This window comes from Pholcus phalangioides, unplaced genomic scaffold (genome assembly GCF_987345545.1).
Source record: "Pholcus phalangioides strain wild (caught in Gottingen) unplaced genomic scaffold, Ppha-v1.0 ptg000008l_1, whole genome shotgun sequence".
In the NCBI taxonomy this organism is placed as follows: domain Eukaryota; kingdom Metazoa; phylum Arthropoda; class Arachnida; order Araneae; family Pholcidae; genus Pholcus; species Pholcus phalangioides.
In genome coordinates, this window is record NW_028301601.1 from 43,901,655 (window position 1) to 43,915,698 (window position 14,044).

At 41.3% G+C, this 14,044-nt stretch overlaps 1 protein-coding gene across 1 annotated transcript in view; it reads left to right on the plus strand.

The window, feature by feature from the left end:
* Window positions 1-14,044, plus strand: part of LOC149084329 (peroxisomal acyl-coenzyme A oxidase 3-like) — a 47,879-nt gene that overhangs the window by 9,883 nt on the left and 23,952 nt on the right. Inside the window, exons 5-6 of the mRNA XM_089234695.1 lie at window positions 1,204-1,293; window positions 12,231-12,463. Coding sequence (XP_089090821.1) covers window positions 1,204-1,293; window positions 12,231-12,463 — 323 coding nt within the window. The remainder of the gene's footprint in view (window positions 1-1,203; window positions 1,294-12,230; window positions 12,464-14,044) is intronic.

The following is a 14,044-nucleotide window of genomic DNA, read 5'->3' on the forward strand; positions in this document are numbered from 1 at the left end:
GGTGGACTGGATACATCGATTATAAGTAAAAGACACTCTTCACACAAGGAAACGCACGTCTTTCAGCATTATTTACGGGGGGGCATTCTACTTAACATGTTGCCAAGAGGTCAACTACAATACTCTTCATGCTTTTGGCATAACCAGCCATTTTATAAAAGCTTCACTTTTATATCGTAACAGACTTATGTGTGTGTGTGAATCGATCTTTATGTAGAACATTGGTTATAGATTTCCAATCAGATCGGCAATTCTGAGGTGAGGCTAGCGGAACTGAGCTGTAACGACTGCCTGTTTTTTGTCCTTATTTTTAATTATTAAATTCATTTCATAGTATTTGTTCCAGTTGAAGATCCACCCAAGCTTTTGCACAAGATGTTTTCTATTAAGAAGACACCAACGAATAAGGCAAATACACGAAAATAATAGTCCTAATGCATTTCAAAACCAATGGGTGACGTCTTTAGAGGAAAATATAACCACTAGTCACGCTGACCGAGTTTCCCACTTGGGTTGAATACTCTGCCCACGACGTTTGAAGTGAACAGACGTACTTCTTCCGCTGAGCAACCGAGTGTTATGATTTGGTATTCAACCCAAGTGGGAAACTCGGTCAGCGTGACTAGTGGTTATATTTTCCTCTGAAGACGGCACCCATTGGTCTTGAAATGCATTAGGACTTTTATTTTCGTGTATTTACTTTATTCGTTGGTGTCTTCTTAACATTCTTGCGCAAAGTTGATCAACTCTTCTAAGATGTTTTCTGTTCAAATACTTATGAAAAGGGGCGCGGTAACCCAGGTAGATAAGATACTCGCCTGCAGTACCAAAGGATGTTTAGAGGTGTCGCGAGTTCGATACCCGGTTCGTCCTTGTCAGAAACTTTCCTGACACACGGGTACTACAGAAACGGCGATATGACCACAGAAAAAGATTGCTACCGCAGGGAGTCCCCCATCAAGGGGTTAGCGCACCAACCTCTCGATTAGTATAAAAAACAAACCTGCCGTTCGGATTCTGCAATATATTGTAGGTCACGGTCTAATTAGCCCGCGTGTGCAGAAAATGACAGTGGTGCGACAAAAATGATCAAATGATTACTTCTGAAAAATGTCTTTCATATATTAGTAAAAGTCTAAATATAAATGCTCAAACTTTTTCAATCTTTAAAAATATACACATTTCTAATCATAAAATCCATAGTTTTTAGGTTGCTTTGCACTGACAGAAATCGGCCATGGAAGTAACGCTTGGGGAATGCGGACAAAAGCCACATTTGATCCGAGCACTGAGGTATGAATGTAATTTTGCACAGCATGTGATAAACCAAAAATGATATGCATACATTTTAAGTAGGGCTCGGAATCGATTAAAATTTCTAACTGGTTAATCAAAAATTTTTAATCGATTAAATCAAATTGTAGTCGAATGTTTTTTGTTGGAACTAATAATATTAATTGATCCTTTAAAAATATGTTTTATTCCTTTCAATGCACCTATTCGCCAGATGTAAATAAATGTGGGGATTTATACGTAGATTAAGATATTAACTTCCCATTTGAAGCAATTTAAAATGCTTAGCATATTTTGCCAAATTCTGGAGTTTCCCCCAGGCTCGTCATTTAGGGGGGGGGCAGGGGGCTGTGGCTTTTGAAAATACACTAAAAATGGTATATATATATACATACATTGAGTACATGTGCTTTGCCCCTCCCCCCGGAAAAAGTTGAAATGACGCCCCTGGTGTAACCCTTAGATCTTGTCGTTTTTTTCTTGTTTTTTTTTTAATCTGTTATTTTAGATCACTGATTTCTATTGTACTGTTGCTGCTTGTTTTACTACATAGAACCCCAACCCCCCAAATGGTACACGTGAGAATAGAAGCTGATGCTGCCAAGAAAATACGAAAAACTACTGTTCATAGTGAAGACAATAAATTTTGGGGCCGTTCAAGTATTACGTCATCATCGATGGCGGGGGGTTCCGATTTGCTGACTTTTGATGACGAGGGGGGGGGGGGGGTTGGATAATGCTTACGTAATCAACCACCCCTTTTGAAAATATGAGTTAGGATTAGGATTCAGAGGGGCAGAGCTAGTAACGATCCTCCCTCTTCGAGGTCGAGTAACTGAACACGTACTCATTGATGAGTCGTCTTTCAAAACAATAATCATATTTATTTTGATTAAGGAGGATAGAGAAAAGTGCTACACAACGAGCACATTCACCTTACCACACCACACTCATAATAATAATAATAATAAGGAAAAAAAAAAGACCCCAGGGGGAGCGTTTCTCTTTTCTTCTCTCTGTGGCTCCCGCGTTATCTTTTTCAGGGTAGTTTTTCCCTCTTTCGCTTCTTCGTTTAGCAGCTTCCCTGACGATTCGTCCCGGAACCTTACTCGTACCCCCTTGGGAGCTCATTGTCTATTTTTTTTTCAAGACAACTGAGCTTACCACATTTAAGAAAAGAAATGAACAAAGAAAAACATGTTCAAGCACACATACAAAAAAAAAATCACAAAATCAACAATTACCATCGTGGGATCAATGAAAATACCATACTGAGTACACATTAGTAATACATATGCACTGAAATGCATTCACATTTACAAACATTTTCCGTGTACTTTCCTAATATATACATTTCCCGACTTTTGCTTGTCTAGGCGTGCTGCTGAACACGTCTGAAAATTCTTTCGGTTTCGAATAATTGCCGTTGCTGTGAACTTCCAGCTTATCAGATAACCCCATTACGTGGTTCTGAATGTCCTGTACTAATTTCATTTTATGTGAACAGGAGCGTAGTCCACATCTCCAAATTCTACGTCCTGATCAAATATCAGTCCCACGTGTTGTACTCTGGCAATGTATGGCCTCTGCTTGACTTGGGTTCTAAGGGTCCAATATAGTCAATGCTCCAGACCTCGAATGGGTTTTCGGGTCTCACGATTGGTTGGATGGGTAGGCGATCTCTATACGTGACGGTGCGTCTGACTTGGCATTCTCGATGACTCCTACGAAACTTCTGAACATCCCTTTTGATGGTGGGCCAGTAGGACGAATACTTCATGCGTCGTTTCGTTTTGCGCTCCCCTAGATGTCCTGCCAAAGGTATTTCATGGGCCGTCCGAAGCATTTCCATTCGTTTGCAGGTGGGAACGACAACCTGTACGATATTTTCGCCGTTTACGTTCTCGGAGTGAGTGAGAACACCATTCCTTACGCCATAAGATCTTTGCCCCAGACGTACTAAGTCCCAGCCCTCCTTGAGATCGCCGTCTCCAATTTGCAAACCGATAAAGCCTTTGTCTCCTTTATCGGGGACTTGTGATGCATCAGGGATGCAGTTCCCTCCTTCCACGTTTGAATCCAGGAGTTGTACGACCGACATCGTTGAGTCTCCGGTATGCCGAATGGACCCAGTGAGCTGCACACTTTCCGACAGCGCCTCGTACGCAGTTGAGCATATTAACATGTCGTTAACAAGTTTCTTCGACATGGCACAAGTTACAGGAATGTCGCTGTGCATACCATCATCGATTCTCATCGGGATAACTTTCAGTGCCGCTACCTCAGTTTCCCCGAACGCAGATATTATTCGTATAGTACCTTCTCCGTCGCAGTTCGAAGGCACCAAATCCTCTCTCAGAACTGATATCTGAGCTCCATTATCAATAATCGCTTTGAATTTTTTCATTCCGCGTTTGATGGGTGCAATTTTAAGTTCATTGATTTTCCCCGTGACCTTCGCAGAAGACACAGGAACCGAAACTTTCACCGTCAAAATATTCGAGGCTTCACTTGGTTCCACCGTCGTTAATTGACTCTGTGCATTCACAACGGCATGCCCTTTCGCGTTATTGTTGCAAACCCTCCATATGTGCCCAACCGAGCCACAAGAATAGCAAGTTGGCTTCACAAAGGTTCTACGTGTTTCGGTTTTGAGTCCTGGCCTGGAATTCGGTGCTATAGGAGGAAAACTTCTACTGTTACCATATTTGCCTGCTTCATCTTTCACGTTATCATTGCCCGAGACCACCTTCTTGAAGTTTGATCGCACACTTTCGTATTCATCCAGCTTGTCAGCTAGGATAGACGGAGATATGAAAGCGGCCCATTCGTCCACGAAATGGTCACGTATATCGCCGGGAACTCGTCGTTTTAGTTGGTCAGTAATGACAAGGCTCTTCAGTGTCTCGAAGTCACCAACGTCCAGACCCCGGATCCACTCTTCGAAGAAATTCGATATTTCGAAGACAAATTCTCGCCATGATTTCGCCGGGTTGCGTTGATGTTTGGTGAATTTTTGACGGAAATGTTCCGCACTTAATTTGAATTTCCTAAGGAGGATCTCCTTAATGTACTCATAATCATCAAACTTCTCTTCCGATTCTCGGGCGATTAATTGGGTTATATCTGACGGCAATAAGGTCAGCAAAGCTGACACCCAGTTTCTTTTGTCCACCCCGATTCTATTCGCCTGGCGTTCAAATATTATGAGAAATAAGGCGATGTCATCCTCCTTGGCGTCAAATTTTGGAACAAGCCTCGTCAGTTCCGTACTGAATGAGGTTAAATTCTGTCGTCCATTTGTGGACGCGTTCGTCCTTTCCATCTCCAGGCGGAGTTTTTCCATTCGAAAGAGGTGTTCTCGTTCTTCACGCATCCTCCCTTCAACTAGGTCACGCTCTTCTCGTGCTTCCCTGTCTCCCTTGATGACAGCTAACTGCTCTCGGATGAACTCCGCGTCATAGCCGTCACATTTGAGGATGCTATTCCTCAAGTCCAATATGTTCGATCCATCCTTGACCACCAGACCCAACTCCTCTGCCAAAACCACCAAATCACCCCTCCTTGCACGCCCGAGATATGCCATGTTGCTTGGTATATCGTTTTTTTTGGTTTTTTTTTTTTAAATGTTCACACTTAGTCTACGTGTATACGTCCACCGTCATATGTTAATGACTAATCATTCGTAAAAAAAAAATATACATATATAGATAGATATATGCTCAATAATACTGACGTATTTCAAACAAACCCAAAAAAAAAAATAAAATAAAATCGTACATTCAAAGATAATTGTAAAAAAAAAATTAGTAAGTGCGATAATACTGCTGTTCAAAAAAAAAAAAATCACATTCTCAATAATAAACTGACGTTTCAAAAAAAGATATCATTTTCTGAGCGAATAATACTGACGTATCTTTCCAAAAAAAAAAAATCAGTACTCACGTAATTACCGCCGTTTCAACACACAACAGAGCAATGATGCTCTCACTTGATAAACAACAGAGCAATGATGCTCTCACTTGATAAACAACAGAGCAATGATGCTCTCACTTGATAAACAACAGAGCAATGATGCTCTCACTTCATAAACAACAGAGCAATGATGCTCTCACTTATATCACTAGAGCTGATGCTCGCCACACGAACCGCCGGAGCAATGATGCTCGTCAACTATGCCGCTGGAGCTGATGCTCACTCAATACGCCACTGGAGCTGATGCTCGCTGAATACGCCACTGGAGCTGATGCTCGCTCAATACGCCACTGGAGCTGATGCTCGCCACCTATGCCACTGGAGCTGATGCTCGCCACCTATGCCACTGGAGCTGATGCTCGCTGAATACGTCGCTGGAGCTGATGCTCGCTGAATACGTCGCTGGAGCTGATGCTTGCCACCTACGCCTCTGGAGCAATGATGCTCGTCAACTATGCCGCTGGAGCTGATGCTCGCTGAATACGCCACTGGAGCTGATGCTCACCACCTACGCCTCTTGAGCAATGATGCTCGTCAACTATGCCGCTGGAGCTGATGCTCGTCAACTATGCCGCTGGAGCTGATGCTCGCTGAATACGCCACTGGAGCAATGATGCTCGCTGAATACGCCACTGGAGCTGATGCTCGCTCAATGCGCCACTGGAGCTGATGCTCGCTCAATACGCCACTGGAGCTGATGCTCGCCACCTATGCCACTGGAGCTGATGCTCGCTCAATACGCCACTGGAGCTGATGCTCGCCACCTATGCCACTGGAGCTGATGCTCGCCACCTACGCTGCTGGAGCTGATGCTCGCTGAATACGCCACTGGAGCTGATGCTCGCTGAATACGTCGCTGGAGCTGATGCTCGCTGAATACGTCGCTGGAGCTGATGCTTGCCACCTACGCCTCCGGAGCAATGATGCTCGTCAACTATGCCGCTGGAGCTGATGCTCGCTGAATACGCCACTGGAGCTGATGCTCACCACCTACGCCTCTTGAGCAATGATGCTCGTCAACTATGCCGCTGGAGCTGATGCTCGTCAACTATGCCGCTGGAGCTGATGCTCGCTGAATACGCCACTGGAGCAATGATGCTCGCTGAATACGCCACTGGAGCAATGATGCTCAACTATGCCGCTGGAGCTGATGCTCGCTCAATACGCCGCTGGAGCTGATGCTCGCTCAATACGCCACTGGAGCTGATGCTCGCTCAATACGCCGCTGGAGCTGATGCTCGGTGCTCGCCACCTAGGCCTCTGAAGCAATGATGCTCGCAGAATACGCCACTGGAGCTGATGCTCGCACCTACGCCTCTGGTCGCTGAATACACCACTGGAACTGATGCTCGCCACATACGCCTCTGGAGCAAATGATGCTCTTCACCTTTCAACTGCAGAGCAATGGTGCTCTCAGGAACCACCCGTCATCAGCAGTCCATGCTTTCTCTTTCTCATAGCTTGACAATGGAGGAACGCTGTGGCCATTTTGTCCTTCTTCATAAGTGTTATTCTTCAAAATGTTCCCCCGATTTTTTTTTTTAGTTCTATCCTACCGACTGCGCCAGTAACGATCCTCCCTCTTCGTGGTCGAGTAACTGAACACGTACTCATTGATGAGTCGTCTTTCAAAACAATAATCATATTTATTTTGATTAAGGAGGATAGAGAAAAGTGCTACACAACGAGCACATTCACCTTACCACACCACACTCATAATAATAATAATAATAAGGAAAAAAAAAAAGACCCCAGGGGGAGCGTTTCTCTTTTCTTCTCTCTGTGGCTCCCGCGTTATCTTTTTCAGGGTAGTTTTTCCCTCTTTCGCTTCTTCGTTTAGCAGCTTCCCTGACGATTCGTCCCGGAACCTTACTGAGCTGATGACGAAATTTTACTGACAAGGGGGGGGGGGGTCAAAAATGGCTAAAAATTTGCTTACGTAATACTTGAACGGCACCTTTAGTCTTGAACTGAATTTTAAACTGAAGTCATCAGCTTCCGTGGAATCGAATTACATTTCCTCATGCCAAAAAATGTGATAAAAATATTGATTCAAATATTTTTAAATATAAATATGGTCACTTATCCAAAATACTACATGTAGGTACAGTACCCACAACTTTTAACCGAACGATGGCGATATCTTGGGTTCTAAAAGTTGTAGAATGAAGCGGTTTTCACCAAAAATTATGGTTTGTGATTTTCTACCCGACTTCGTGCAATTCATCTACATATATTTATTATTGTTCAAACTTCAATATAAATCCTTATTTTTTTAATTAAAATAAAATTTCATTGCTGTAAGTATAAAAATAAAAGAGATATGAGTGAAAATGTGTTGGGGGGACATTCGAAACATTGAGAATGCCCCCACGGGGACTCGAACCCCGGTCTCTCGCTCGCCGAACGAGTGCTCTACCATCTAAGCTATGGAAGCAGATAGAATATTTCAACCTTGGAGCGTATATATATGTTGAAAGGCACCGTACATGGACGGCATCAACAATCAATTAATAGCTCGTGAATGACAAAGGCCAACCAGATGGCCATATGCATATACAATGCTCAAAACAATTAGGGGAGCACATGGTTTTAACAAAATTACGCAAAGATGTGTACCGAGAAGTAACATTAAATGAATCATCCATAATTTAAAGCCTAGCAGGAAACGGAAGAAGAGAACTTCATATGCAAATCAAAGTTCATGACGTCAAAAACCAGAAAAAGGAGATAAGGGCAGAAATCGGGATGTTGCAGAAACGTCTGTTTTACTGCCGTAAATGTGAAATTCGATTGCGCAGTATTTTTTTTTGGAGACAAGGTGACTTGAGGAATTCTCAACAACGTGATTTACCGGAATCCATGGCATGGCGTGTTATAGGCAGACTGGAATCCGGGCAAACACAACGTAGTGTCGCGGACGCTGTTGGAGTCGCCAGAAGTGTTGTTGCAAGGCTGTGGAATCGATTCCAAGAAACAGGAAATGTTAGACGTCGACCAGGGCAAGGTCGGCCACGCGCCACTACAGCAACTGATGACCGGTATGTACGGTTAACAGCCCGTCGAAACAGAACAGAGAATGCTACGCTGTTGCAAAGACGGTTGCTCTTGGCAACAGGACAAAGGGTGTCCAGCCAAACAGTACGTAATCGGCTTCATGAGGGAGGGCTCTATGCACGTAGGCCAATGGTCTGCATTCCGTTGACCCCACGCCACCGTGCGGCCCGAAGAAGATGGGCTGCTGAACATCGAGATTGGGAGCAACATGATTGCGGAGGTCATGAAAGGTCACAATACAGACGAGCTGGTTGGATGGTATGGGGTGGAATCAGCATAGGCGGACGTACGGACCTGCATATCATTCGGAATGGCACTTTGACGGCCCGAAGGTATGCAGACGAGAAACTGCGACCTCATGTCATCCCTTACGCTGGAGCCATTGGAGATTCCTTTGTTTTCCAGGATGATAATGCCCGACCGCATAGAGCTCGTCTGGTGGAGAACATGCTTGAAGCTGAAACAATACAGCGTATGGAATGGCCAGCGTGCTCTCCTGACCTGAATCCAATGGAGCATGTTTGGGACATGCTCGGATGACGCATTGCTGCGCGACCAAGGCCGCCTATTACTGTCCGAGACTTGCAGATTGCAGTTCTTGAGGAGTGGCACAGTATTCCCCAAAGTCTGATCGATAACCTCATCGCATCCATGGCAAACAGGTGTGCAGCAGTCTTAGCTGTTCGAGGAGACCACACGCCCTATTAAAACTCATGCCTCATGTCTAAACAGTACTTTTTTTTATCGTTTACATGTAACCAAATTGTTGCCCTAAATCATTTTTTCATGTTTTTTCCATATTTTCAAAGAATTAAAGCTTAATTCCAAATTTTTTTACGTCTTTTTTCTGTATTGCGCATTGTTACGCGTGTACTATCCATTGTATGCCAATACGTGGCTGTCTCGCACGGTTTTCTTCACTTTTTTGCTTGCTCCCCTAATTGTTTTGAGCAGTGTAGAAACGTCCTCTCCACTCCCCGTGGGGGCAGTGATGAATTTTCTTCCTTGTAATCTGCATCTCCACAAATAACCAGTCTTTCGATGAATCTTGAATTGACAAGTGGAGAGAGGACGTTTCTATATGCAAACTCTAACTTTGTTTTATTTTGCAATTCTCCAATTTCTAATAATGCTAAAAAATAAAAAAATACGGATGAAACTAAATGCCGTGGTTTTAGCACAGACGACTCCACCAATTGCCACTACCCTAAACTTGGCTCACACTATGATGATTACGCTATCGGGAGATTATTATCTCCATAAATATTAACATCAATATAATTGTATGGTATTAATTTGTGAATTCTTTGCACATAATTATATTTACCATTTCAGCTCATGAACGTTGTCTAAGGAATGAAACAAATTTCCGCAATAGTGAAAAATTGTAAAATTTTGTTGTTTATTTGTTTACTCGAATACTTAAAAAAAAATGTTTGAAAAACTGGATGCATGACTTATTTATCGCATCACCGTATACGTAAAACAATAATTGCCCATTTCAGTAAAGTTTTATGAGCTTCATATTTAAACATTTTCGCATAATTTGTCATGAGAAATTTTTCAATGGGTTTCAAATTTATATCTTGTACACGGTCCCTAAAAGTGGTCATTTTCCCAATTTTCCCAATAATCACTCATATCTCGCGAAATAGAGGTCAGATTAGAATGAAAGTTGGTTCTGTTGGGTTTTCGACTATGCTGATTCACGTACCTCTCATATATTTCATTCGTCTCGCCGACGACGTATTCATCAAACTGATGTCTGCTACAGTTTTTTCATCCTCATCAGTATCGAAATGTATCAGTATCGTTTGAGAGCTTCATCGCACATTCAAGGTTTTATCCTATAATCTAGTCAAAATCGAATAGTTCTTCCATTTCTGTGCGAATATTTTCCAGTTAGAAACTAATTGCGAGTCGAACATCAACAACATACTGGGAGGCCTAATCCCAGTTATCGGAGGACTTGTTGTCACGCTTTCATCTGTCATGGCGATAATCGGATTTTTCTTTTTTTTTCTCTGTTATGGAGAAACTTCTTTCAGTAAAAGAGTTGTTGTTGCGTCTTTTCAGAAAACGTTTTTTTTTTCTTTCTTTTACCGCTGCCACCACGTTGTGTGTGTTTTGTATCTTTTAAACAAAAAAAAGTAAAGGCGAGAGCATAGAGAGACATCTTTAGAGAGCGATACTACTTTTTATTTTCCATAACAACAGCCATATAATAACTCTCTCGTTGCCATAGAACTCTAAACTCTCCCAGATATGTACGGCTTTGACTTCAAATAGAGACTTACTTTCTTCAAATTACGTAACAGACCGTAGGTGTCCAAGTGAGTGACTGACTGTATGAGTGACCAAGTGATTGGCTCAGTGATTGATCGTATGAGTGATCAAGTGAGTGACCGAATGAGTGTCCAAGAAAGTGATTGAGTGATTGACCATATCCGTGACCATCATTCATATGTTCAATAACACGCTCATTCATACTCGCTGATATGGTTAGTGCAGGCAAAATGTTGCAGGGTAAATGTCCAACTCAATCACTCATACGGTCACCAACACTATCATTCATATATTCACTCAGGCAGTCACTCATTTCACCTCAGGGCAGGTGAAATGTCGGGGTAAATGTCTTCAACTTACTTGATCACTCATACTATCATTCATACGGGGTGATTATAAAAAAAACTATCCCGACATATGGGCCCCTAACTATCATACCATTCACAGAAACTGAATGAATTTTGGCATAAGGTATTTTGAGGTATGCGCTCAAGAATGATATGGAAAACAACAGTGTCACTCTAACAGTTACGGTTACAGTGAGAAAATTTCGAAAATATCAAATGGCAACACCAAGTTTTTTGTATTGAAATGCGATCTCCCTACTGAAAAACACTAAATAGCGTTGGAATGGCACCTGTAGCACGAAAATCCCCGGAGCTAGGCAAGGAAAAAGTAAAAAGGACTTTGCCGTGCACCAGAGCATTAATGTTCGTTTCATTCGGCTGAGATCCCAGCCTGATTAGTCCTCCACAAGGTCATGTGGAAAATTTGTGAAACACAATAAAATGCTTTATTTTATGCTGCTTCTCTGTCCTTATTGGTTGTCCTCACTTTTAGCCTATCTACCGCCGGTGATTTTCATGCTACAGTTGCCGTTCGAACGCTATTTAGCGTTTTTCACAATGGAGATCACATTCCAATACAAAAAACTTGGTGTTGCCATTTGATATTTTCGAAATTTTCTCACTGTAACCGTAACTGTTAGAGTGACACTGTTGTTTTCCATATCATTCTTGAGCGCATACATCAAAATACCTTATGCCAAAATTTCATTCAGTTTCTGTGAATGGTATGATAGTTAGGGGCCCATATGTTGGGATAGTTTTTTTTATAATCACCCTGTATATTAACTCATACGGTCACTCATTCGTTCAGGGCAGGTGAAATGTCAAGAAGTAAATGTCTAACTCACTTGATCACTCATAGGATTACTCATATGGTCACTCATTGGGTCGCTCATATGGTCGCTCATATGGAGAGGTGAATTGTCAGGGATGAAATGTCAAGAGGGAATGTTCAGGGCGAAATTTCCGGGGGTGAAATGAAGCCGAGACGAACCGTGCTGGGGGTGAGATGTCAGGGACAAAGTTTCCTTAAAACTGTGATAACAACCAGATTTATTAGCTCAATCTGCCAACTTTTAATTAAAGTATTGAACATTGAATTTCTTATAGTATGGAGATGTGCAGTTTCAGCTCAATTCTCTCTCTCTCTCTCTCTCTCTCTCTCTCTCTCTATATATATATATATATATATATATATATATATATATATATATATGGAGCTCTTTTCCCTCATTTATTTATATATTTTACCCAATGGTTTTCTTAATGTAGGAGTTTGTCCTTCACACTCCCGATTTCGAAGCCAGTAAAGCATGGGCAGGAAATCTGGGACAATCAGCGACTCATGCGATCCTGTATGCTCAGCTGTATTCTTCTGATGGCCAGTGTTGTGGTCCATATCCTTTCATTGTTCCTATTAGAGATCCAAAAACTCTTCTTCCTTTCCCAGGAATCACAGTAGGGGACATGGGGCCAAAAATTGGTATGAATGGACTGGACAATGGGTATGCTTGCTCTCTATAAACACTTCTTTCAAAAGGGAAATGTTTTAAACATTTTAGTGTCCAGAGTACTCGTTTGTTAGTGTATTTTCAACTTTTTATTTTTTTTAGAGCATTTATATATTATTATTAGAGCATATTATTTGAACATACTAACTCATTTTTGATGAAAATAAGCATCATGTGCATGATATCATTAGACGTATCATTTTCGGCACACCTTGAATTTTAAAAACAACTGGTGTTGTTTTTACTCTGAGGCTTAGAAAATTTGTGATTTTTTTTTAATCAATTTCGGAGGTCTCGCATCATACCCTGTTTCAAAAATTTTAGATACTTCTTAGTCCTAAAAAGTTATAAAAAGTTGTTCTGACAGGTACGAAAAACTCCAAACGTTCTAGTGTTAATAATAACATAATAACTGATACAAGTCGTTTGTTTCATTAAGAGTAATTAATCCTGAATCCCTAGACTTGTAACACAAGCATTTAACATTAAAGGTAAACTTTCTTTAACTTATAGTGACTTACTTCTGACATACAATATTTATATGTTTACCTCAATAAAAATAGTACTGGCAATTATTTAAGACCACGTGTGGGATATATCTGTATGCCGGTGGTAAAGGGTTCATTTTATTTTCAATTTTCGAATAATGAAAAATATGTAAAAGTAAAATATGTACATAAAAGTGATATGCAAGTAAACGTATAGCAAATACTGATTTACTTTACTTTGGTTACACGACACAGAAGTATATCACGCCAGCGACGGACCAGAGAGGGCGCAAATTTCACCCTTCAACCCCACTATCAATATTACAAGGGGGCACCAAAATGTGCGCATGCCCTGGCTGACTAAGAATATAGTTGCAGCCTTGAGCAGTTGAACTTGAATATTACTGCACTGAATTACACTGAGGCACGAGAGTTCTGATAAAAAAAACAGTGAAATTAGTTCTTGTATAAAGCCTTTAATTCTATTTGCTGATTGCTGATTTGAATAATAACAGATACTGTATCAACATAAATGCTATTCGACTTGAAATTTTAATATGGAAATTGAGAAAGTCTAGAGTTTGCTCGTTTTTCTTTACTAAAATTGATTAAATCTGTGAAAGAATAACAATGCGTGAATTATTGATCAACATCATGTGCAAGTAAGAAGCATATCATAATAAATGCATCCACCAATTGCACAAGAAACAATCTTGTCAATAGAATACGTTTTTCATTTAGTTGATGCTGAATGAGCCTGCGGTTGTACATTGAGTGAATCGAGGGGCCTGCACCATATTTGATACTGAGTCGCAACCAGGCATTTGGAGGGGGGGGGGGAGGAAGCTCTCATGAATAAAAACACTTTACTTTTATATACATGATACGTTAAGTGACATTTAAAAAAATTCACACGTTCATCAATTAAGTGAAATGACACTTTCGCCAAAATTTGGGATTCGCGTCGGAGTTAAAACGTCGCGTAGTTGAAGTTATGTGGTGCATAAATAAAATATTTTAACATTAAAAATATATAGAATAATTCAGGCCAAACGTAAACGTCGTATAAATGAGGAAAATATCATAA